Source organism: Dipodomys merriami, unplaced genomic scaffold (genome assembly GCF_024711535.1).
Source record: "Dipodomys merriami isolate MVZ:Mamm:240054 unplaced genomic scaffold, mDipMer1.0.p SCAF_24, whole genome shotgun sequence".
NCBI lineage: Eukaryota > Metazoa > Chordata > Mammalia > Rodentia > Heteromyidae > Dipodomys > Dipodomys merriami.
In genome coordinates, this window is record NW_027203826.1 from 25,147,750 (window position 1) to 25,173,535 (window position 25,786).

The 25,786-nt window shown below is 36.9% G+C and overlaps 1 protein-coding gene across 1 annotated transcript in view; it reads left to right on the forward strand.

The window, feature by feature from the left end:
* Fbn2 (fibrillin 2) overlaps positions 1–25,786 on the forward strand; it is a 199,608-nt gene that overhangs the window by 72,348 nt on the left and 101,474 nt on the right. The window contains exons 8-11 of the mRNA XM_070034133.1: positions 9,318–9,443; positions 15,475–15,627; positions 18,642–18,875; positions 19,780–19,917. Coding sequence (XP_069890234.1) covers positions 9,318–9,443; positions 15,475–15,627; positions 18,642–18,875; positions 19,780–19,917 — 651 coding nt within the window. The remainder of the gene's footprint in view (positions 1–9,317; positions 9,444–15,474; positions 15,628–18,641; positions 18,876–19,779; positions 19,918–25,786) is intronic.

Sequence of the window (25,786 nt, forward strand, 5' to 3'; positions counted from 1 at the left end):
ATCTAGCAATGTGAGTTCTACCCAGGAAGCTCAAACAGGAGGAATACTTACCAGGTCAGCCATGAGTCACATAGGAAAAGACTGTCTCAAAAGGCATCAGATTAAAAGAAAAGGGAAGAAAAATACAATTCTGTGTGTGTGTGTGTGTGTGTGTGTGTGTGTGTGTGTGTGTTGAGTCACATAGGAAAAGACTGTCTCAAAAGGCATCAGATTAAAAGAAAAGGGAAGAAAAATACAATTCTGTGTGTGTGTGTGTGTGTGTGTGTGTGTGTGTGTGTGTGTGTGTGTGTGTGTGTGTGTGTGTGTGTGTGTGTGTGTGTGTGTGTGTGTGTGTGTGTGTGTGTGTGTGTGTGTGTGTGTGTGTGTGTGTGTGTGTGTGTGTGTAAGTTAAATATCCAAATTCCACAATGCCCCTAATGATACCCACTGAAGTCATGTCTTATTTCTCATGAACTGATTTGGTCCCAAGATTGAATTTCAGTTTCTGTCTTACAATGAATAAAAATGATTCTTTGGTGGAATAGGCCACTTCTTCCCATAAAAGAAAGAAGAATATTTTAATTGCTTACTTTATCAGACCATTCATTAACCTATGTAATTTAAATAGAGAGGAAGCAAAATTCATCCTCAGGAGATGGAATGAAATTGTACACCTGAAAACTGGCCAGCATGTTTCTTCCTTCAAGTAAAATGTATTGCACTGATGTCCTGCACACATGAATAAAACACAAGTGGATTCCAGATGTCCTTGCATGACCCCGTCTTCCAGACTATACCTTCTTTAACATTCCTTGAGCTAGTTATTCTTTCCTGGCTTATGTGGAAGGCAGGAAAAGAACATCACAGCACTGGAGTGTTTCCCTTCAATGGCGCTTTATGTGTCAGATGGTTGCTTTAAATTAATTCTGAAGAGTCTGCATCTTTGTTCTATTAACACAGCATTTTGTTTGAGATTTTTGACAACAAATGTCTTTTTTTTGCTGAGGAAACTCATAGAACTTGTTGGCACAGTCTCTCTTGCTGTTGTTTCAACTCTGCTTTGATAAGCCATGGAAAACAAACTTTCTGTCTTCCAGTGAGAAATATTTGCTTTTGCTCATATTACCAAAAGTATACCAATTTTAGAATAAATAATAAAACCCACTGGCTCTTTCTCAAAGGGAAAACTATGTATTACAATGGACTGCAAAGTATGAAGATTAACAAATAAAACTTTTGAGATCACCAGTTCAAAAACTATGAAAATGTATTATCTTTTAAATCTTTAATACAAAATTTGTAATACATAACTGAGGTGACCACCAGGTTTACACACATGTATACACACATATTCATATGTGTGTACACATGTAGGCAACAGATAGCGATGCTTAGGTTTGAATATGCACAGCTTATACTAAAATTATTTTTATTTTACTAGTCTCAAACTTATTTTCTGTTCTCAGCACAAAGCAATTTTTTTATTTTTACTTTTTTTTTTTTGTCTGTTGTGAAGCTTGAACTCTGGGCACTGTCCCTCAGCTCTTCAGCCAGCGCCCTAGCACTTGAGCTACAGCACCACTTCCGGTTTTCTGGTGGTTTATTGGAGATAAGAGTTTCACAAACTTTCCTGCCCGGGCTGGCTTTGAACCATGATCCTCAGATCTCAGCCTCCTGAGTAGCTAGGATGACAGGCGTGATCCACCGGTGCCTGGCAGCAATTTTAATTTCTTTATTCTTTATGTACTATATTGAGTTTTATTTTTCTTGCCTGCAGATGACTTGCACCAATAATTATTCACTGAATATTTACTATAGGCAACAATAAAACAATACAATAACCCTTTTTAAATGAAGTATCTTATTAATGTATCACTAGAGATTTGAATTTGGTTATTAAAATTACTTTTAACATCTCATCCTACAGGTGAAAAAATACGAGACACAAAGAGACAGCTTAGTTTCTCATGATAATATAGATTAAAAAATAATAGCCAAGATGTCAAACTGGATTCATGCCAGAGCTTTGTTCTTAGAGATATTGAACAAAGACAGATGGGGGGACACAAAACACACACACACACTTACACACACACTTACACACACACACACTTACACACACACACACACACACACACACACGGGATACTGCATTGAGTTGGGGAACTCAGACTGTAGAAATAGTAGGGGTACAGTTCTACCTTGCTCATTTTATTTTGGATACTAGTTTTAATTTGGTTACTAAACATTTTAAAATACATTTATCTTTAAGAAAAAGTAAAACAAAACCAGGATATGCTGTTTTACCTGTGAAGTTTGTACAATTCTAGCAGCAAACAGTATTAGTGAGAGTGTTATACAATAGACATAAATTCCTTATAACAGTATCAGAAATATTTTCTACTCTCAAAACAACAAACTTACAGGTAATTCATTTATTAATTTTAATTCTTTGAAGTGATTCTATTCATATGAAATACTAAACTTAATACAATTATTTTTTGGCTGGCCTTTTGCTTGTTTGTTTCTTATAGCAAAAATAGCAATAAACCCACAAAATGACAGCCTAGTCTGCTTAAATTACAAAATATGTACACAGTGGATATTTTAAAAAGATAGTTGGCACCTCATATATTTATATAAAAGTATGTTAAAATATATTGCTACATGACATAAGCAAGTTTGTGAAACGTATTTATAAAAAGTCTTTTTTAAGCTTTTGTGTGTTGACTTGCTTATATATACATTGTTTATGAAAGGCCATTAGAAAATCTGTTCTTGATATTCTAGAAGGTAGAAATTAGCTAGCTTGGAAAAGAGATTGGAGTCTTCTTATTGAGTGTTTATGTTAGGCATTGGGTAGTTTACAAATTTGGTGCAAATGTAATTAAATAGAAAATAGAAATTTGAAACATTTGTTTTTCATCTAAACCATTTGGGAAGTACATATGAGCAGTGGTATTTGAAGGTACTTCTTTTTCTGTCTCATCAGTGTAAATGTCATATCTGAGAAAAAGAGAATGGCAGGGAAGAGGGAGAAACTATAGAGGGTCTCTAGGCAGCAGCCTCAAGCTGACAAAAAGACAACACTAGTACTCATCACTCCCTAGCATATTGATAAGAAGTTCCCAATCTAAATCTTTTTACTTTCTTCCACCGAATGACTTCTGTTATTAAGACGTGTATTAATGCTATGACTGTTGAGGTGTTCATTAAAGAGAGACAGAACAGAAAATAATGTTAAGAGTCTGATAGATCATTTCCATGAGGAGTTTCAGTATAGTTTTCACTATGTTGTTTTTTTCTGACATAAGATGATGTAATTTACTAAGTCTTATGACAAGTTATCAATCCTGATGAAGGAAAGTAGAACTAGGAATTTAAGATTATTCATCAGTTTTTTGTGGCTCTAAGCATATTTTTAGTCTTTGTCCCCTCCCAGTCTTCATCTCCTACAACCCCATTTCTCCTTTTCCCTCCACCCCTGCGTACCTCACTTCCACACAAATCACAGCAAGGGACAGTTGAGACCTTATGATTTGACTATATTTAATAACTTGACTATGTTTAGTATAACATAGTGGTCAGTAAATTGGACTTCACTAGATTCAGAGAATTTTCCCAAATGTTATAAAATAGCGTTGTTTCCCCCAGTTCCATTGTAAGTTTAAGTCCTTTTTACAAAGGTGAAAAAAAAAAACAAGGTAAAATAATTGGTGTGTTCCTTCCAGTTCAGCTTCTGCTGAAGATCACTGGAAAGCTTCCAAAGTACCTTCTCAGAAACATATTCTAAGTGTGCGTATGTGGTAGAAAACCTACTTTCTCTGCCCTGGAAGGAAAGGATCAGATGACTACTTGGGTCTTTGCTGTTAGGAAAAACAAAACTGAAATCTAAATTTTGCTTAATTAAATTTTAGCTACATTTTGTTCCCTAAATAATTGAGCACTAATTTCAGATTTGTTTACTAAATAGCAGAACAACATTTGAGTTATAGAAAAAAAAAAATACTGCAGACTAAAACAAACGTAAAAGCCTAATATAATACACATATTTATGTGTACATACTTTATTTTTACTGACAAAAGAAGGGGAGATGGGAAGGAAAGAGAGAAAGAAAAGAGCTGGGACTACTCATAAATGACTGTGGCTTAATGCCTGAAGGAAATTAGTCAGCTCTAAATAGATACTACAAATTCCAGTCCCAGTTGTTTTAAATGGGGCAAACTTTCAAGGCCCTTGTGGGATACTCAAAGTACAGAGTTATGGATTGCATCTGGAAAGTAAATATTTTAGGCATTTTACAGTTTTTGTTGTAAATGTACAAGTCTTTGTTATAAATGTGCTACAAATCTGTGACTATAGGGCATAATCAACCATAGATGATACATGAATGAGTGAAGCAGCGTTCTAGTAAAGTTTTGTTTAAAAAGAAAACAGGCGAGGGTTGTACTGTTCACACTCCATTTTTAATTTTTACTATTCTTCTCACCTTGTGTTTCAAGTAGTTTCACTTCAACCTAATTCTGCAGCTATTTTCTTTGTACTGGCCAGAAGATTTCAGGTGACCTATAAATAAACGTTTCTTTAATGATTACATAAGGCAAAAAATAACTAACACATGAAAACCCTGTATTTATGGATGTTATTCCTGAAAATATCATTGTCAAGAAAAAAATTTATGCTAAACTTTAAAAATAAGTGCATATATAGATATATATTAAGTAAAAAGTATTATAGATTCAATAATGTAGCAACAGATATGGAGATAGAGTCCTTAAATATTTGTGGCTTAGGAAATGTCATTATAAGGTTTTTATTACTATTACTAGTATCGGTATTTTTAATTTTATTATTACTAATATTATTAATAACTATTATTACTCAACTGCCAAACTGGAACTCAGGATCACCCTTAACTTTGCCATGAAATTCCAAATGGAAGCATTGTTCTGCTAAGATTGTAGTACACTTAACTCTTCTTTCTTTGTAGGCCTATCTTTCTTGTCTGTAATTTGTTACCTCTGTACTTCCTGCTTTTCCTTATACCTCTGCTCTTTCGAATCTTCTTTTCTAAAGTGTAAAACTTCAGTTGATAATCTGACCATCCCTGAAATGAGAAGAGCCCAGCTGTGGGGGAAGGAGCAGTTTTCATTGGGTGAGAGATTAGAACTCTAGAGTTGTTGGATTTGAGTGGGCATTCTGTTCCCAAAGAGATGGGGAGATCTTTGGAATTAACTCAAAGCTTTCCAGAGTCCAGAAGGAATTGGTCAAGAAGAGAATGCGCAAATGGCCATGGAAGAAGATTGTGTTTTTGTTTTTAGCCTGTCAGTTTTAAATACTTAATGCTGTATATTTTCTTAATGTGAAACTATTGGACATATTTCTCACTTCATTTATATTTTGTGATTTCACTTTTTTTATGAGCAATGAAACACATGCTGTGAATTGTTTAAGAACAAGACTCCAACTATGAAGGCCTTTCAGGGTCAGTGAAGGCTCCTGAAGTGTTTAGTTCCTGCCTGGGAGAAGTGTCCAGATAACTTCTGGCACATAGACAGCAATTCAGTCTTGTACCCTAAGGCCACGATCTAATTATGTACTATCAATGTATCTCCATTAGCCCAGTTACAGTCTGGTCCTAATGAATCTCTTACAGAATTGGAAAGCTTTACATTCAGCCACGTTGAATGTTTTACACAGAGAATTCCCAAACATGCCTCATGTATATATATAATTCTACTACCTCCTTGTTTACATGCTGAGCCTTAGGAATACTTCTATACATAGACAGCCACATTTATACACCTATTTAAGATACATACACAGAAATGTTGGTGTAATTCAATGTGTGTGCAGCCACACTTTAAATTTATACTATATTTTAAGAAAAACAACTTGCCAAAAGAATTTTTAAAAATCAACAGAAACAAAAATAAATACAGTTCTACAGTTTTGAGCTAGTGTCTTGAGTGAGCATTTTCATTGAGCTTATTTTTATCTCAGAATGGAAAGCACAGAATTTCATACTCATTTATATACTTAACTCTGTGATTGAATATGATAGATTTTATGTTCATTTGTTGCCATTTGTTTAGACAACAAAGAAGTGATTTTAATGCATCAGCTATTTGTGTATAATAAAATATCAAAATGTTTTAATTTTTTTACTACATTATGCCAAATACATTGAACCACATTTAAGGTTTTGTAACTATACCTTTACTGATGCTTAGTGAGAAAAATGACAACAGAAAGTATTAGATTCTTACAAGTTTGCCTAGTGTAGATGGTGATATTAAATTTAGTTTTGGAATTTTCATGTTGCTGATAATTTAAGTTTTACACTATATCGGGAATTTTGGAAGGCAGGGAGGAAAGAAAATAAAGATTGCAGAAGACATGATTTTAGCTCATCACTCAGTTATATAAAATGTCCCTCTATGGAAATTTCCTAAGCATACCATCAATTAGTCTTATTTGTCAAGAAGCTTGAAGTTTGTTCTCATGTGTGACTAAGGTATACACTTAGTAGAAAAGGTATACATGAAGTGAATGCATTAAAATGAGTATATATGAATTGAGAAGCACATGAATACAAATATTAAGCCAATGCAAAGCCAGATGCTGGCTGTGCAGGAGGCTGAGATTTGGCAGGCCTAACAGGAAAGTCTGTGACACTCCTACCTTCTGTTAAGCAACAACAAAATAACCCCAAACAAACCAAAAAGACCCCAAAAACAACAACAACAAAAAAACAAGTGGAGCTGTGGCTCAAGTGATAGGGTGCTAGCACATTCTCCTGGCTCAGGAATCACTTTGAAATGACTCATGACCTAATCAAGCTTAAGACTCAAGGATGAAAAAGATGTGTTGAAGAAAGTTGAAGATGTGCTTTTCTTCTTAGCAGAGAGTCACGGGCAAGACAGTAACTTTTCTATGTCTAGCCCGATTTGTAGCCATTTTGCCCTTCTCAGGAAAAGCAGCTTAAGGATGATGTCAGAATCACAGAGCAGGGCACAGGTAAGATTATCTCAGAAACTGAACATTGCCTTAAGCCAATGCTGAGGTCTATGTTGCTTCTGGACTTTGGATTGACAGCTATTAAAATTGCCATTTGGAGTCAGGTTTTTGAACATTTGAATACCAAACATCCAAACTCTTAAATTTTCAAACAACTTAGGGTGAGGTGGGGAAAGAAACTAGGTGTATAGAACATTTTAAAAATCAGGTTGGTTAAAAATCACTTTTTCCCATGAACAGATTTGTCATACTTCTGGCTGAAGTAATTCGTGCTTTACATTTGTCAATATGATCCATCTAAACTTGATTATGACAGATGGCCTTTAAGAAATAATATAGAAAAGATCTAAAATGCATGCAGTCTCTAAACATGAATGTTAGTACTAAATTTAAACATATATATGCATATAGACATTGAAACAGAAGGTATTTTGATCAGTTTTTTAAAAAATTATCTTTTTAATTGAGATGAGGACACCTAGCCCACAAACACTTGAAAAACATTCCAAATTTTTATACACAATCCTTAAATACTTTCCTGAGAATCGTTTATATGTAATTACTTTTGTTTTTAAAGTTCCAATTCTAAATACATAAAGATTTTTGTAAAATAAAAGTTACCACAAAAACTTGAAATTTAACATCATTTCTTGTGTTCCTCTATATCCCAGATAATTCTTCCCTAAAAAAGAAAATATCAGACAGCAATCAATTTTCTATATTTTCTGCTGTCTAGAAATGTGTTTAGGAAAGAAAATGCCAGGGAATGGAAGTTAACGTTTACATGAAGGACTTGAACTCTCCTAATTTTTAAGAATTTGGATCAGTCCTAGGCACAAACTCCTGGATTATCGGTATAATATTAGATATTAAGAGAATAAAGAAATAAGTTTTAGATGTTCACTTCTATGTTGTTCACTGTATTGGCAGCATTTGCTTTGTGGTTCTCTTCACTGATCTGTTTACTTGTTGATTATAGTACATCTGTTCTAGTTTCATGTCTGTGCTAACTCATGTCAATTTTACTATGATGCACTTTGCTGAGAAAGCACACAGGTAATAACTCTTTTACCTTATGATACATTTGCTCCCTGTGGAGTCAGTTTATGTTAGAGTTCTGACTGCTCTTGGGAATTGCTAGATTTGGATTTATTAATTCAACATTAATAAATTTATCAATTTAGCACAGGGTCTCAAAGGAAGATATTATTTCAGAGAATGTATGAACCTGGCAACATTACTAAAAGGGCACAAAGCATTCTAATACTGATTGGGAGTGACTCAGAAGAAAAAGAGTAAACCAATAGCGAAATGAGAGTTTAATTTTTTGCATTTATAATAATTATGTTATTATTCCTGTATTTAATTTGATATATTCTAAAACAATGTACAACTAAAGAGAAAAAAACTTAAAAAAAAGAAGTGAAAAGCTCTCATTTCTTTTGACTTCCAAGTAATCATCTATTTGTGTGGTTTATAATTGTTCCCTGTGTTCATGGGTCTTTATTGTTGCTGTTTCTTTACAAAGATTGCCAACAATCCCCCATGGCAGACTGGATTTTCCTCTCAATGGCTCATTTCCTTTTAGTCTTGTTAGCAATTAGCTCCCAGTGTACGTGATTGCAGTTTTGTTTGGCTTTCTACCTCTCTCTCTGGTAACTGGATTAGAAAAGAAGTATGTGAAAGCTTGTATGAATGGTCAGGTTTTATGCTTTAGGGGAAATGTAAGAGAACGCAGACCTCTCATTAATGGGAAAGGAAACAGACAATTCCCAGCATTGGGAAGCTGTATGATGGATCAGTGCAAATAGGAATACCGGACTCTTCTCAATCTTCCAATTTTCCCTTTACCATGGTTCTGTGTTTTTAAATACAAAACAACTTCCTGAAGTCCAGTGGGGTGGAGAGAGTGTGCGCTAGTTGGCACTCTCCATTGATTCATATATGTGTGAAAATTAGCTAAACATTTTCAAGTGTACTTTTTCATATTTTCAAAGGTAATCATGCATGCATTTTCTTGAAGTCTCTAATAGGGTAATTCCCTAGTGGATGTAAGATGGAATCTAAAACATCGACATCTTATTTCCAATGTAAATTGCATTGGGGGGAGAAAGGATATAGAATTTTGCTTTGGTTGGCCTTGTTTTATGGCCACGGGAGGTGACTTTCCACCCAGTTCCCATAGAGATGTGTGAGAAATTCTTCAGTGCCTGAAAGTAGAGTATCTTCAGAGTTACATGATCTGACCTAGTCAACCATGAGTGCTTTATTTAATGAAGGCCTTTCTCAATTATCTTCTCCTTCTGCCCTTGATTAGACATTGATGAATGCAGCGCCATTCCTGCAATATGTGAAACTGGTGAATGTTCCAACACCGTGGGAAGCTATTTCTGTGTTTGTCCACGTGGATATGTAACCTCAGCAGATGGCTCTCGGTGCATAGGTATGTCTTGTAGTTTGAAGGGAAAATACACTGCTGCTTTATCATGACAGAACAGCCCAAATAGGTATGAAAATGGCACCAATTACAAAACCACTGGGGAAATGGCTGGAAGTGATAAACAAATGGTGTGGCTGTGGAGGGACTAACAGACCAGGTACTCTTGGCAGACTTCAGTTTCCGATGCCGTCTGGGTTTGTTTCGTGTTATCAGAATCGCTTTGGGGACAAAGATTTCCTCAGGACATGTTGGGTAACATAAAATGTTGTGTTACCAAAACACAAGAAAGATTTTTTAAAAATCTGCTTTGGGAGACAGAATGTAGCAATTAAAGGGTTTAATTTTTTATTATGGTTGTTGCTAAGAATCGTAAGAGTGATCAGCATCTTATTTACTTTGTTTATTCTAGAAAAAAAGCAGTTGTTCCAAAAAAAGAATTGACCCTCTAATTTTGTGCTTTAAGTGTGTGCAGCTAAAGCCCAATAGACTTTCTTGCATTGTCTCCTTTGTTTGGAAAGATGAAACAGTGCCTGTAGTGATGACATAAAGAAGCTTTAGACTTACATTAACAATAATGCATGCTCATGGCATGGTGAGCTTTCCTTACAGTCCATTTCTTTTTGGGGGAGACTGGCGGTACTGGGATTTGAACTTGCACCTGTAGACTGGCACTTGAGCTATATACTTTTAGTCCTTCTTGCTTGGCTTATTTTTCAAATAGCACCTCATGTTTTTGTCAAGGCTGCCACAGATTGCCTTCAATGCTACTGGCATGACAGGCATGTACTAATTACTCCTGGCTTATTGGTCAAGATTAGATTTCTGTAATTTTTTGCTTGGGTTGGCATCGGACTGTCAGTCTCCACCTTCCAAGTAGCAGGGATTACAAGCATGAGCCACCCTGTCTGTACTCATTTGTCTTTTTGAGCATTAAACCTAATCAATTCCAAGTGGACAAAAGACAAAAAGAGAGGGAGAATGCTTACCATTCTCTTTAGGAGCACTGACCATTTGTGTAATACAAAAATCAGAAAATGAACCTGGTGATACTTAGAGGTGCTTTTCTAGATGTGAGCAATGTGGGCAGTAAGCCAGTTGACTAGGAAGCAATGACCTAAGCACGCTGAAGGACGTTATTGATGATGTCAGGTGATTGGCTTATCAGATGGAAATAGAGAATCACAAATGTAAGTGTGAAGTCTCAGGACACCAATAAAATGTGGACTGAACTCATTTGAGAAAATATAATCAGATGACTGGCTAACTGTGGTCATCTAGCAATGGGTAGTGCAGATGCTGCCTTCAGAATACCACATTGTCATAATAAATAATAGTGAGAGAACAATAAGGGAAATAATGGAAGAAACAGAGGGAATGGTACTAAAATTAAGAGCTATCACCTACAGAATTTATGCCATGAATAAAACATGGAACATCTCCATTATTTCAGAGCAAGTTACTGATCTCTACTTCATTGACTTCAATTATGTGTTTGGTAAAACATTTCAAATTGTTATTGATATAATTAGCAGTAGAAGGAAAAGACATATATATTCACACTAGACCAAGATTTAATGAGGTCTTTCTCTAGAAGAATATCTTTGATTTGCCATTATGTTGTTTTAGCCTCTGTATTGCCTTGGTTTGTGTATTATATGAGATCTTTAGACTTCACTTGAGACATTCCAGTACTTTAGAACCAGGTCCAGCCTGTGTCAACTTATCTTACCACCTGGGACCTCACCCTCATCTCCTGCTGCACTCAGCCACACTCCATGCCTTTGCCCGTATGTTCCCTTTGTCTGCAGCATCTTCCATTCCCGTCTGGGATTCCCCCATCCTGTCATTCCGCCTCATTTAAGTACTGTTTTTCTTTGTAATTATGCTTTCCTAGTACGAATTTGGGGGGGGCAGAGTTAATCCTTCTATCCATCCTTCTATTTTCCATTTCCATTTCAGTACTCATTTTCCTGCCTGTGTACTTGTGCTTTTCTCATTGTCCAAAAGGGGAACTTCTGCATTGTGACCTTGAGCCTCATACAATATCTTACTCAGATCTCATGCTCAGCAAATCTTTCCTGATTGAATAGGAAAATGATATAATGGATTCAAGAGCTTCCTGTTAGTTAATACCTGCTTGATGTTGTTGGGCCTTTTACTGGACATGAGATGTGGCACTGGGTTACTTATGGGCCTGGATACTTGGAAGGAGCTGAATTAGATCCAAAAGCTGATTCCTGAGCTACCCAGAGGTCTTATCCACTTCTATGTCAATTTTCTTACCCCTAGGAACACAGGAAAGTCCCACCCCAAAGGGGAGAATGATTCTCAGAAATTACAAAGCAATGTAACAGCTTGATTTTTTTGAATAAATATGTGTTCCATATGTGAGAAAAAATAAATCTAACATTTTAATGTGTAAGAGATCTTTTTGATTTTCAAAATGTATTTTCTTAGGGTGAATTTATTTATGATTGAATTCTGTGTCATGGATATTCCCTTGCTATTTATTTTGTAACTCCACACTGTACATACTGATGATAATGAGTTGGATGAACTCAAAGCTTGTTTTGAATGTGGAGCTTTATTCTGGATGTAGTATATGCTGAATATCACTAATTCCTTGTTCTAGTTCATGTCCATATACAAAAATCAATGAACTCGATTCTTTTTCTATATGTAGAAAAAGAGTTTTGTATGGAAGGATAGCTTATAAAATGGGACAGTCTTTCCATCTTATTGCATGTTAAATAAAAAGACAAGGTTCTTAAATTAATTTTAGCTAGTCTGTTAATCGTCTTTTTTTTTAAGTTTGTGCCAGTGCTGGAGCTTGCACTCAGGACTTAGGCACTGTTTATGAGCCTTTTTGTTCAAGACTAGTACTCTACCACCTGAGCCAGAGCTCTACTTCTTAGTAGATACTTGGAGATGAGTCTCAGAGAATTTCCTGCCTAGGCTGGCTTCAAACTGTGACCCTCAGATCTCAGCCTCCTGAGTAGCTAGGATTATAAGCATGAGCTAACAGCAGCTGTCTATTAAACAACTTTTAAAGAGCTTTTAAAAGCCTATCCTAGATTTTAAGAGTTAAGGTTGGTCACTATGCTTTTACACCTATGATCCCAACTAAGCTAGAGATGGAGATTGGGAGGATCATGACTCAAGGCAAGTCTTGGCAAAAGTTAGCAAAACCATTATCAGTACAAGCTTGACATGGTGGTGCATGCCTGCATCCCCAGTTCCTTGGGAGACTAGAGAGGAGGACCATAGTCAGAGACTAACCCTAGGCACAAAATGAAAAAGACTACTTGAAAAGTAGCTAATGCATATCAGGAACGAGGTATGACTCAAATGGTCAAACTGCTTAGGATGTGTGATGTTCTGAATTCAAATTCCAGCACTAAAAATAAAATTAGATAAGAATAAATAAGAATCAGAGCATAACTAAACATGTTTTCCTTGTAATGAAATGACTTAATGATCCTGTGTTTTTATGAGACGCCCTTGGCATTACCATTCTTGTTTATATTTTGACGTAGCCGTTCACTGTGTATCACAGGTTAGCCTGGGACTCTCTGTGTGGTCAGGCTGCCTTTGAACTTGTGATCCTCCTGTCTCAGTCTCCTCAGTGTTGGGTTTGCAGGCATGCACTATCTCACCGGCTTCCCTGGCATTACTAATGTTTAATTTCCATGAAGCCAGCTATAATTAGTAGATTTACAAGCAGCACAGAGCACACTGCATGCAGGATATGTTACCTGACATTATTTTGTATGTAGCCATAAAGGATCCTAAATAGAAGATTCCAAAGTGTCAGGTAACAGGTTCAGCTTAGAAATGAAGCATTTAGAAATTCTTATGATAGTCAGATGTTGCCACATCAGATGTTACAACAGTTTCAGTGTGCAGACTTACCTTGTAGTGTTTTGGGGATAACAAAACCTGAAAACATAATGTGAAAAATACAGACAAGAGAAAGTTGAGGAAGTAAGCAACTGCTAAATAATTTTGAGGTACTAGATACCATTAGTTATAGAAACAAAAAAGAAAGAAAGAAAAAAGTGGGATGCCAGTGGCTAGTGTCTGTCATCCTGAGCAAGAGAAATCATGAGACTCTTATCTCCAATTAATCACAGAAAAATCTGGAAGTGGCACTGTGCCTCAAGTGATAAGAGTGCTGGCTTTGAGCAAAAGGAGCTCAGGGACAGATCAGGCCTAGAGTTCCAGCCCTAGAGTTCAAGCTCCAGGACTGGCCAACAAAATAAACAAAACACACAAAAACCCCAAAAGAAATAGGCCCACTTATTATAATTAAAATCCATGAGAGATGGACAGTTAATCAACATCTTGAAAAATGGGTAGGAGCTAGATGAATGAAAGGAGGAAGGGCAGGAGTATAAAGAGAACAATGTGACCAAGACAGGGTGCCAGAAATGTTCTGGATATGGTGGCAGAATTTGGGGAAGAGAGCTGAGTGAATGACTGGATGTGACATGAGAAGAATGGGTTAGGATTGAGACTCTGTGGCTGAGGTTCTTGCTGTCCTGTCTGATATTTAGTGCCTGTCATGATTTATAAGCAGGATGAGAAAATCCGTGGGTCAGGGTGAGGTGCCATGTATATAAAAATGACGCTCATCACACAATGATGGTCATAGCATTTTAATCAGGAGCATGATACAGAATGCTCAGTATAGTCTGCTCACCATTATGTATGGGATGCTAGGTGTTGATTGCATGTGCACCTGTATATTTGCAAACAAGCATCTGAAGGAGAAGCTAGACTATCGAACAAAGATTTGCTAAGAGCAGGAGAGGGAGGCAACATGAAACTTTGTAATGAATGGTAAGTTAACTTTAACTTCACAGTTACATAAAAGATGACCAGTGAGTTAGAGATATGTGTTGCGATGGAGAAAAAAAGTGGCCTAGAAAGAGTTAGGGGCAGTGAAGAAGAAATGCTGCACTATTTTGAAGGAACCCCATGGGATTATGATTCTTCTGTTCCCTCTAATTCAGTTATTCTTGACTAATGTGAATGAAGCCTGCAGGAAAATATTAACAAGAGCAGGTATCTACAGACTTAATCACGGGGACTCAGACTAGAGCCAGACCATCTGCGAGGAGACAGAGGAGATGGAGGTCTAGTGACAGTACAAACAATGTGGTCATTTGCCCAGAGCTTATTGTCACTTGTGGCTGACCTGGACTGACTTCTGGGTTTCCAGACTAAACTCTTCATTTTATGCTGAGCAAAGCTCATTCAACAGGAGATATATTATTTCAGAATACAGTCCCCAACTTTTACCAAGTTTTCATCATGTTGTTGAATTAAACATTAATTCTCTTAAATCATGTTTAGATTAAATGGCTTGCCATTTAAACACACTAATCAGTGTGCCATCGTTTTGTTTCAAGACAGGCTTTAATGTTAATTGGAAGAGATGAACGGCTTCCTCTTTCTCAGTGGCTCTAAATCAGAACCTTGTAAATCTTGTTCAGGCAATTCAGCAAAGGTGGTAGGAGATGAGGAAAGGGATAGATGAAATGGTCTACAAAGAATATTAGGACTTTGGATCTAGTGGACCTGACAGAAATCTACAGAATACCCATCAAATAGCTACAGAATGCCCAATTATTAAGAATCTATAGAATTTCCTCCAAATTTTAGCATATTTGTTGTCTTAAACATAAGAAAATTAAAGTAACTCTTTGTATTTTATCAGAGCACAGTAAAAATCAACAGCAAGAGGAATTACTGAAAACACAAAAACACATGTAGATTGAACCTTTGAGTGGTTGCTGAATCATCAGGGAAATGAAAAATTCCTAGAAGGAAACAAAAAACCACTGGAATCTGTGGGATGCAATAAAGCAGTTCTAAGAGGGAGAACTGTAGCTGTAAATGGCTACATTAAAAATCAGAGTGGTGTCAAATAAGCTAACAATACACTGATTCTTTTCTAATGTGTGAAATTATACTGTCAGAACCTGGGGGGTAATTCTGCCATGTCTTTCGTTTTATTTTCTGGGTTCAGATCAGAGAACAGGCACATGTTTCTCAGGCTTGGTGAATGGTCGCTGTGCTCAGGAACTTCCAGGAAGAATGACGAAAATGCAGTGCTGCTGTGAGCCGGGCCGATGCTGGGGTGTGGGGGCCCTTCCTGAGGCCTGTCCCGTCCGAGGGTCTGGTGAGTGGCAGGCCGCTGCTGGTCTCAGGAGAGAATGCGTTAAGAAAAGGAGAAGTAGGGGCTTCTTGAAGTCAGTTTTTATTTTGTTAGTATCGTCAGTAACTTGAGAAATTTTGTTAAGGATTGGAATGTGTTTGATTTGATCAATGTTGATAATCCCCATTTTAGTATCATCTGACCGATTTCTTCTGAAAATGAATTATTTTCAAAAAAATCATTAGAGCACTGAAATTGGAGCTCAGGGCCTTGCATTAGATGGACTTGCTTGAATAGATGACACACTGAGTCAAGCCTCCAGCTTTGCTTTGACTCATTTTAGAGATGGAATCTCACGGATTTTTCTGCCTTGGCTAGCCTCAAATGATCATCTTCCAGATTGAAACCTCCTGTGTAGCTAGGATTACAGGTGTGAACCACTGACATCAGGATCAGACTTCAAATCTCTTCTTTTAGCTGAGTGCTTTAAATACCTTTTTTTTTTTTTTTTTTTTTGTTAGCAGTGCTAGAGTTTGAACTTGGCGCCTCATACTTGTTAGACTGGTGCGATACTACTGATCCATACCATCAAGCCCGTTTACCACTGGCTCTTTTTTGGATAGTTTCACCACCCCTAGATACACATTTGAGCCACCATCTACTTACTTTAGTCTTCCACATGTCTGAGATTACAGACATGTACCACTGTTTCTAGCTTACCTCCATGGAAACAAAGTCTTAGACTTTTCTGCTTAGACTGGCATGCAACCATAGTTCTCTTAGTCTCAGCCTTTCACATTGCTTAGAATAACAGATATACATCAATCACTGTGCCCAGCTCTGGGTTGAGAATGGGTCTTGTGAACTTTTTTACCTGGACTGGCTTGAAATGCAAACCTCCCATTCTCAGCCTACCAAATAACTAGAATTACACGCACATGCCAATATCACTCAGCCTAATGCTTGTTCTGTTTATTTATTTGGTAGTACTGGGAGTTGAACTTGGGACCTTCTGTTTGCAAGGCAGGTGCTCTGCCATTTGAACAATACTTCTAGGTCCTTTTTTTCCTTTGGTGACATTTCACTTTATGCACAGGACAGTCTGAGCTGTGCTCTTTTTCCTTGGGTTTGTCCGTAGTGCTGGTGCTATACACCATTGTACCCAGCCATAGTGCTTCCTCCATTCCGGATGACAGTCACCTAACCCCACACCCAGTCACTGCGTGAGGTGGAGTCTCCCCAGGCTAGCCTTGAACCACGGTCTCCAATCTCTGCCATCCTACTGAGCTTTCATCTCTCTGAATGAATACCCACAGTGTATGGTGCTCAAATGGCTGTAAAACCTTTCCTTCTCATGAGTTTGAAATTTATCTTTCTAATCTTCGCTACATTAACTTCCTTATGAGTGAATATATATTGAGAAATTACCTGAGCATGAATTATCAGTAACTTGTCTTGTTACACATAGAACATCATTAACAACATACAAACATTTTCATCATATAAATTATATTGGTATGTTCTTTTAATTTTGATTTATAAAATCATAAAATGATTTAAAGTTTTTTTTTAATTTAAAAAAATTTTTTTTATTATTGTGAAAATACTGAACAGAGGGGTTACAATTACATGGGCAAGAAAATGAGTACATTTCTTATCAAGCATTGTAACCTCCTCCTCCTCCTTTGTTTCCCCTTCCCATCCCTTCCCATCCTTCCCCCACCCCCACCAAACCCTCTCCCCCCAATCCTTCCCCCCCCCACACCAAAGTTGTAAAGTTCGTTTTCAACATAACAACTTGTACATCTCATTGTTGCAACGGGTCCACCTGTATCCCTATTTAAACAATTTGTTTTTCCTCATCCCCTCCACAAATTATACCGACATCAAATACAGTGAAAGCAGGGGTTATACCGTGGGATTTAAAGTTTTTAAATATAAAGATATATACTTTTCCTGGCACCAGTAGCTCACACCTGTAGTCCTAGGTACGCAGGAGGCTGAGATTTGAGGATCATAGTTTAACTCACACACGCACACACACACACACACACACACACACACACACACACACACACACGCAAAAGACATATAGCTTTATATACTCTTATTATGGATAAAAAGGACGGATTTTTCTTTCCAAATCACTAAGCTGATAAACCAAAATCGGTTAGTTGAAAGAGGAAAGTTATTCCCAGATAGTAAAATAAATTTGAAATCGTCTGCTTCCAGTTGTAATATATAATCAGTGACTTTTATTTTTCAAAATATAATGTCCTAATTCTGTAAGTAGTTATGGAAATCAAATGGTTTCTATACCTGTTTCTCTTTGCCTAACTTTGATAGTTACACAAATAAAAGATGGATTTTAAGCTTACTCTGGATATTGTCTACTATCGAAATACACATTAGAAAAATATTCTGGGGGCTGGGAAGGTAGCTCAGTGGTAGAGTGCTTGCCTTGCATGCATGAGGCCCTGGGTTCGATTCCTCAGCACCACATAAGCAAAAAGAAAAAAGCCAGAAGTGGCGCTATGGCTCAAGTGGTAGAGCGCTAGCCTTGAGCTGAAGAGCTGAGGGACAGCGTCCAGGCCCAGAGTTCAGGTCCCATGACCGGACCCAAAAAAAAAAATATTCTGGAAGTACATTAAAATGTAGTCCTTCAAACAGAAGAAAAAAGACAAAAAATATGTACATATAACACTGGTGAGAATTCAAGCAAAAGCAAGCATATAGAATGAATTATCTAAAGTAAATTTCTTGCATTATTACTTATGTCTGGAATTTTATGAGTTATACTTAGGATAATAAAATTAAAATGTACATCTAAATGATTATGTCACTCAGTTAAAAATGTTTTTAAAATGAATGTCCCTTTTCCTACTAGTGCCATTATTGAGGATATTTACCAAGGTAATAACTTGTTTATTTGTATTGTGTACATCAGGTGAACTGAACTGAGCTCTTACCATATACAGCGGCTTTTCCTGTGAGGAAAGAAATGAATTCGGGTTTAAGCCAACCTTCTTTTCTTCTAGAGGAGCACCGCAGACTGTGCATGGAGGGACTTCCAATGGGAGGGATTCCAGGGAGTGCTGTGTCCAGACCTGGAGGCTCTGGTGGGAATGGCTTCATTCCACATGGCAATGGCAATGGCTATGGCCCAGGAGGCCCCAGCTTCCTCCCCGTCCCTGGGGGCAACGGCTTTTCTCCTGGTGTTGGCGGAGCTGGCGTGGGGGCCGGAGGACAGGGGCCCATCATCACTGGACTGAGTATGTGCTCACATTTCTTCCTTAGTCCTTTGTTTCCTCTCTCAAGGGATATAGAAACAGATACTTGTTCTTATATGGATGTGTTTGTGTATGTGTGTGTAGGTGTATACTCCTTCAGTGTCTGAAGTGAACTAGAGTTAGGAACATGTAGAGGGAAATTATTTTTTCTGTTTTGTAAGCTTTCTGCTAAATTGGAAAATAGGATATGTGGCTGAGGCTCTCTGAAAAATACAAACGAAAGCCTGGTAATTCTCCAACCTAATTGACACCCATGAAAAGTATATTTGGGGTTCCAATTGGATTTTATTTGATCTGTTTCAGCTGCCCCATTCCTATATTTCGTGAATTATTTTTAACTGAGATAAGGTAAATTCTGCTCTGTGCCTAACCAAACACTGGAATGCACACGTCTTTCCTCTCTCACCCTCTTTTTGTTAAATTGCTTAAGAAATCAAGATCTTTCAGCTTCAAACCAGAGTTGGCATTTGTGTGCTTGACATTCAAGTTCACTCTTGAAAAGCACTGCTCTTGTTAATAATATTTAATGATGTCCTGCAGTGCTATGTTTATTCTTTTTGGCAAGCCGCCTATTTACAATAACAGAATATTCAGCTAGTTACAAAAAAGAAACGGAAAGCACTCAGTGTAGTGTAGAGCATTCCTGAAATTTTAAAAAGACATTATAGAATTGGTTTCCATATGTGTAACTGAAAAGCAACTTGCAGCCATGTGTCCCAAGAATAGTTTCAGATCTCCGCATTTAAAACTAGTAAAATGTGAAGTGATGTAGCCTTTTGGTAGAGACTTGGTTAACTTACCACTAAAGAACCTTTTGAAAGTCAGCTCTAAGAAAAGTAATGCATCTTGCAATGGTTAATACTACTTGTGCTTTAATTTCCCTTAGCAATTCTCAACCAGACAATAGATATCTGTAAGCATCATTCGAATCTTTGTTTGAATGGACGATGCATACCTACTGTTTCTAGCTACCGATGTGAGTGCAACATGGGTTATAAGCAAGACACAAATGGAGATTGTATAGGTGAGTGATTCTTCAATCCTTTCAAATTTTTGGTCATTTGTTTTGTTTGGAAGTACTGGTGTTTGACCCCAGGGCCTCACACTCTTGCCGGGCTGGTATTCTGCCACTTAAACCATGCCTCCAGCTTTGCCTTTTCTGGTTATTTTGGAGATAGAGTGTTAGCTGACATTTTTGTTCAGGCTGGCTTCCAACCACGATTTTGTAGATCTCAGTGTCTTGAGTAGTTAGGGTTTTAGGCATAAGCCATGGGCACTCAGCTAGAATACATGTATAATAATTATTTTCTCTCTTTCTACTAATCTTAGCTTCTGTGTCAGTTCTGAGATGGTTTGCCCTTGTTTGACTTTATCTCCTCCATATAGTTTTTCTTTTTCCTTTTTCTCTGAATAGCTATTGACGGGAAACAATTGTGATTTTTCCTTTTCTGAATATTTTATATCTTGGCATTCCTGTCAGTATTCTGGGATATATTAAGTTACTGGTAGTTTTCTCTGCACTTATTTACAAGGTGTACTAGATGGGACTGGAGCAGTGTATAGTCCTTAGTTCATGATTTCCCACTAGTGAGGTGTGATCTTCTAGTGTATTCTGTCTCTCCAATGCCCCAAGTAGTTCTACAGCTGGCTGTCTAGAAGAGGCACCATTTCTGTCCCCATGTAGTAGCCAGGAACTCTTACTTCTGACATTTTTTTTAATAATTCCTCTTTCTTTCTTCAGTGAACTTCCTCAAATGCATGGGTTCATATATTTTACTGGACACTTGAAGGCAAATCCAAGTTGTCATTCAGTGCAACTCTTCCTCTTTGCTATGCTTCTGTAAATATAAGGTGACTTGAATCTAAACTGGGTTCTATCTCCTTTACTCTAGAAGCTTACTTCATTCTACCTGGGCTTTCCCTTCTTGCATCATGTCTATAAACTCCCTTCAATCTCTAGCTGAAGTAGCTATGGAATCTACTACATTGCTCCTAACTCTCGGGGACCTATGTTCTTTGATAACATGACCAGGTTTCTTCATATATACTGTCATGTGATTGTATATTTCAAGAAAAAGGATGGTAGCTAGAGCATATTTCTATTTTTTTTCAATATGAAGAAAGAAAGACGAGCAATGAACAAGGTGGAAATTAATTGTGAAGAGTTAGAAAATAAAAGACTACAGTAATTATTCAAGTTCCCGGCTTAGCAAAACTAGGTAGACTGTATTATCATTAGCATATGAAATAAAGAGTCAGTTGGGAGGAAATAGTTGCTAACTGGCTTTGGATACAATGTCTCTTGGGTATCAGACATTTGACTATATAGATTTAACCCTGAAGAGCAGTCTTCTAAAGTTACAGACTTGGAAATCAATAACATACAGGTGAGTGTCAGAATCTAAAACTGAATATTATCATGGTGGCTAAACAACTGGAAGAGGGAAATAATATCAGTAATACTTCCATTGGAACTCTGTTGAACAGAACAAAAACATTTAAGATCTAAAGAAAACTTTGTATGCCTATTGGAGAAATAGAAAAATACGGGTTATGCCACTAAAGCTACATATGGGGACACTTTAAAGAGAAAAGGCATAAGACATGGTGAAATGCAGCAGAGAAATCAAATGAAGTGAGGACAAAGATCTAGACTTTGTAGTTAGTTGGAGTTTGATGACCTTTTAAGAATGGTTTTAGAATAAGGTAATTAAATCATTTTGAGGTTATTCTTCTGTTTATTCATAGCATTATCATAACTATGCTTTATAGTTAGCACAACCCTAAATACCTAAATTTGGGGCTCAGGTCTTCTGTCAAAATATTAGAGAAGCAGCCAGGTACAGAGTTAGTATCATAATTTTGACAGGTTAAACTGACAAATGCTAAATAAGTGCACTGTGATTATAAAAGGGGCAATTAAACATGATGGTTGCAAAAAAATTCTAAACCATGTACAGGTTTATGAAATCTGAGTGATTAAAACTAAGGTCAAGATCTCTATATGTAGTTGTACAAGTTTTCACCACGAACCCCTACAGAGTACCTTACAGGTCCTAAGTATGGACACCCTAGGATTGTGTAATCCAAATGCTGAATTTTTGGCTTAGTTAGTACCGTTGATGCTTGTCTAACTTACAGACCACCAGAATGATGGTATTATTTTTGAAACACTACAAAATCTTATATACTCATTATTACTTTATGACTTAAAATGATTCTCCTACCAGAAAATATGATAATGAATATGTAATTATAAAATAACTGCTCTTGTACAATTAAGATTCAATCAAACTGAAATTTGATTGTGTTTTGCTGTTAATACTTGCCATTCTTATCTCACTAACCAAAAAGTAGATGTGGGCCTGGACTATAATAGTTTCTTTTAAAAATTTATTGTTATTGTAAATGTGATGTACAGAGTGGTTACAGTTACATAGGTCAGGTAATGAGTACATTTCCTTTTGAACAGTTTTACCTCTTCCCTTATTTGGATTATAATATTTTCTATTATCAAACCACCATTTGTTTCATTTGTATCCAGGTTCACCTTGTTGTCACTTGGGAAACCCTTATACCATTGGAATAAAGATTAAAAAACTGCCTTTAAGGATCAGAAAGTACTCTTTGCTGTCCTGTTGCTATCCAGACTGTTTCAGCCAAGATTCTGCTAGGGAGTTAAGCCCAACAGAAACAATTGGAATGACTTTCCCAGTTCTCCCAAAAGTGATGCACAGACAATAATACTCTAGTATACAACAAATGAGTTGATTATACACAGGGAGCCCTTAGCAGGGTTAGGAACCTCCAACCATATAAGACTTTCAGGATCATCTGGTATAGACAGGATAAACACATGCACTTCTGTGCTTCTTGCCAGCTGTGCAGAGCATGTGCCAGGATTGATCATTTTGTATGGCCCACGAATGATGTCATAGATGTTCCTTAGCAAATACTTCATTTCTGCTAAAAACCCACATGACAAGTGCTATTGCTACTTTTTTTTAACAACTCTACTCTATATGATGTTGAGATTGTGTGTCTGAAGTCAGTATGTGAATATAAACTTCAGACTTCTGCTTTTATCCTAGCACTGTTACAAATGCTTATATCCTAGGTGGCTCTCAGTCCTACAAAGTTGAAACTCCACCGGACTCCGTTTATAACTATTGTAATTCATACCGAAAGAGCTTAGTGTTGATATTGGAGCACATTATTAGAAAAGATGGTTTTGATCATTGTAATCCTATTCTGTTTCTAGTGATAGCTTTAAAGCACTTTGAGTTTATGAAGAAAAAGCTATCATATCAGAAGAAGCTGAAGGTGTTTTACGTTACAGTAGCCTGGGTTAAAAGTGGTAACTATTAAAATTGTGCCAATGTCTGGAGGACTAATGAGCCACAATTGCTATTTATAAACTTTTGGTAGGTATGTGTTAAACCAGCTTAACTTGAAAGCAGTAGCTGTGTTAATGGATCAAAGACAGAGAAAATCCTTACTCTCATAAGGATCACTCCTAGACCTGAAAACAATTACACTTACTGCTCATATTTTTCTTCCCTTTTCCTGAAAATTCTACTCCATAATTAAATTTTATAACTCTACCAGTGTCTGTATAAATCAAAACATGGCTAAAAATGGGGTTAAATCCAATTCAGATTATTGTACTTATAATAATAAAGAATCATTTCTTTTCCCTTGGGCCACAGGTAATACTAGAGCCTGTGCAAACCAACACCTGATCTTTATTAATTTGATAAAGTGTCTTTCGAGGGAAAACATTCTTTCCACTCCAGTAGTTTTTGAGAATTTAGTAATTCTTAAAACCATTTAAATAATCAACATTTTTCACAGTTCCTTTATTTGTTTTTAAGACTTCAAATGCTGTCAATTTTCTTGAAAAAGCTCAGTCCTCAGTAAAAATAATAGAAGCCAGAATTCACTGAGTGGAGTAGTCAAGTGTTTCCACTCCTATAAACAAAACAAACTATTATGATCAGTTGGAGGTGCTTGGAATGGGAGGCTAAGAGTTAAGAGAAGGCATGAAACATTTGTTTCAGAAGTGGCAGTGGTCATTTCCAATTCTAAAATTAACATCTGGGGTTGGGGCTGTGTGTGTGTGTGTGTGTGTGTGTGTGTGTGTGTGTGTGTGTGTGTGTGTGTGTGTGTGTGTGTGTGTGTGTGTGTGTGTGTGTGTGTGTGTGTGTGTGTGTGTGTGTGTGTGTGTGTGTGTGTGCGCGCGCGCGCGCGCGCATGTGCATGTGCATGTGTGTGCGTGTGCCTAGCATGCAGGAGAACCTGGGTTCTATCCTCAATACTGCAAGTAAGTAAATGAAATAGAAATAAGTAAAACTTACTTAGACCTAGAAAACACACCAAAAGGAACAGATGGGATTTAAAGTCATATGGAAATGCCACTAAAGCTACATATGGGGACACTTTCAAGAGAAAAGGCATGAAACATGGTGAAATACAGCAAAGAAATAAAATAAAGTGAGGACAAAGATCTATTCTACACTTTGTAGTTAGAGTTTGATGACCTTTAAGAATGGTTTATATTAATGGCAGTTATTCTAATAGCTTTTGGTAATTGGTTTCTTTCCAATGAAGAAATAAGTAAAAGAATGCTTCTGTCATGTCTGTGGATTTGATCGTTTCTAAGAAGCTGAGGACACAGACTGGAATGACAGCTGGATTGGCAAAAGCAGAAAGAGCCATCATTGCAGCACTCCTCTTTGAGAGTGAGCTTTCAATGGAAGAAAAAGATCCTGAGAAGAGACCTTGTGTCTTGCCAGACAGTTTACCTGAAGAGAAGGGGGTTAGATGCCTGATTGCATGGTTTTCACTTCAACAGAGCTTTATGCTGAGTCTATTGTCGAGATACATTGATGACACATTTTCTATTGCTGGATTTCAGTGCTATGCACACAGAATTTCATGGATAAACAAAACTGCACACTTTCATGGAGACAAAGGCCATTAATTATACCACATATGCTTGCTAACATCTGAAACTCTCTCTTTTTCTCATTTTGCTTCATTCCTTTGGCCCAGTAGAATTGATTTTATCAACCAAAAGTCTAAATGTAAGTGAGTCAAAATGGGATGAAAAGGGGTTTGGATAAACTACAAAAAAGCATTTAATCCCGTTATTCATTATTGTTTTTATTAGCCTTGAGGGCTTGGGGGTTTGTTTTTTCCTTTCCTGGAGAAGGGTTTAATTGCACTCAGGCTAAGTATTTATATAATGAGGTTAGTGCCTTTGATAAAGTATAGTTTCTCTGTTCACACTGAAAGGAGCAATCTCTTTCTTAAAATAGTAAACGTGTGAATTGATTGTAATGTTGTCTTCTCCAGTTTAGTTAAAATTATATTGTTGATGGCTGCTGTGTGTGCATATGATGACAAATAACTCCATCCTCACAAGAGAGCCAGCATTTTAACTTGCCTGCATTAAAAGTAATACATTGTAACCAATGCTAAGAAAAGCTAAATTAAACTTAAATTGGCATAGATTATTTCTCTGGGATCTTCCTGCACTAATTTTTCTGTGCTATGATTTAGGTATTCTCTGAATTCTGAAGTGAATTAGCATTAAGTCAAGACTTAGAAGACCTTAAGTACAACATGGTGGCTTTGTCACATTTCAGATCAGAACTAATATTTAATAACATTTCACTGTATGTGAAAAAATGAAAAAGAAAACCTGGGCCAATTTAAGACTTTAAAGAAATCTGAAGTGAATGAAAGAAATTGACTTTTATTTTGCTCACTTTTCATTTTCTGCCGCCTTGTGTTGGTTGCTACAAAAGAAAGCATCATAGATATAGAACTGTACTTATGAGTGAATTCACAAGGAAGTCGCAACAAGAAAATTCTGCAACCCATTCTCC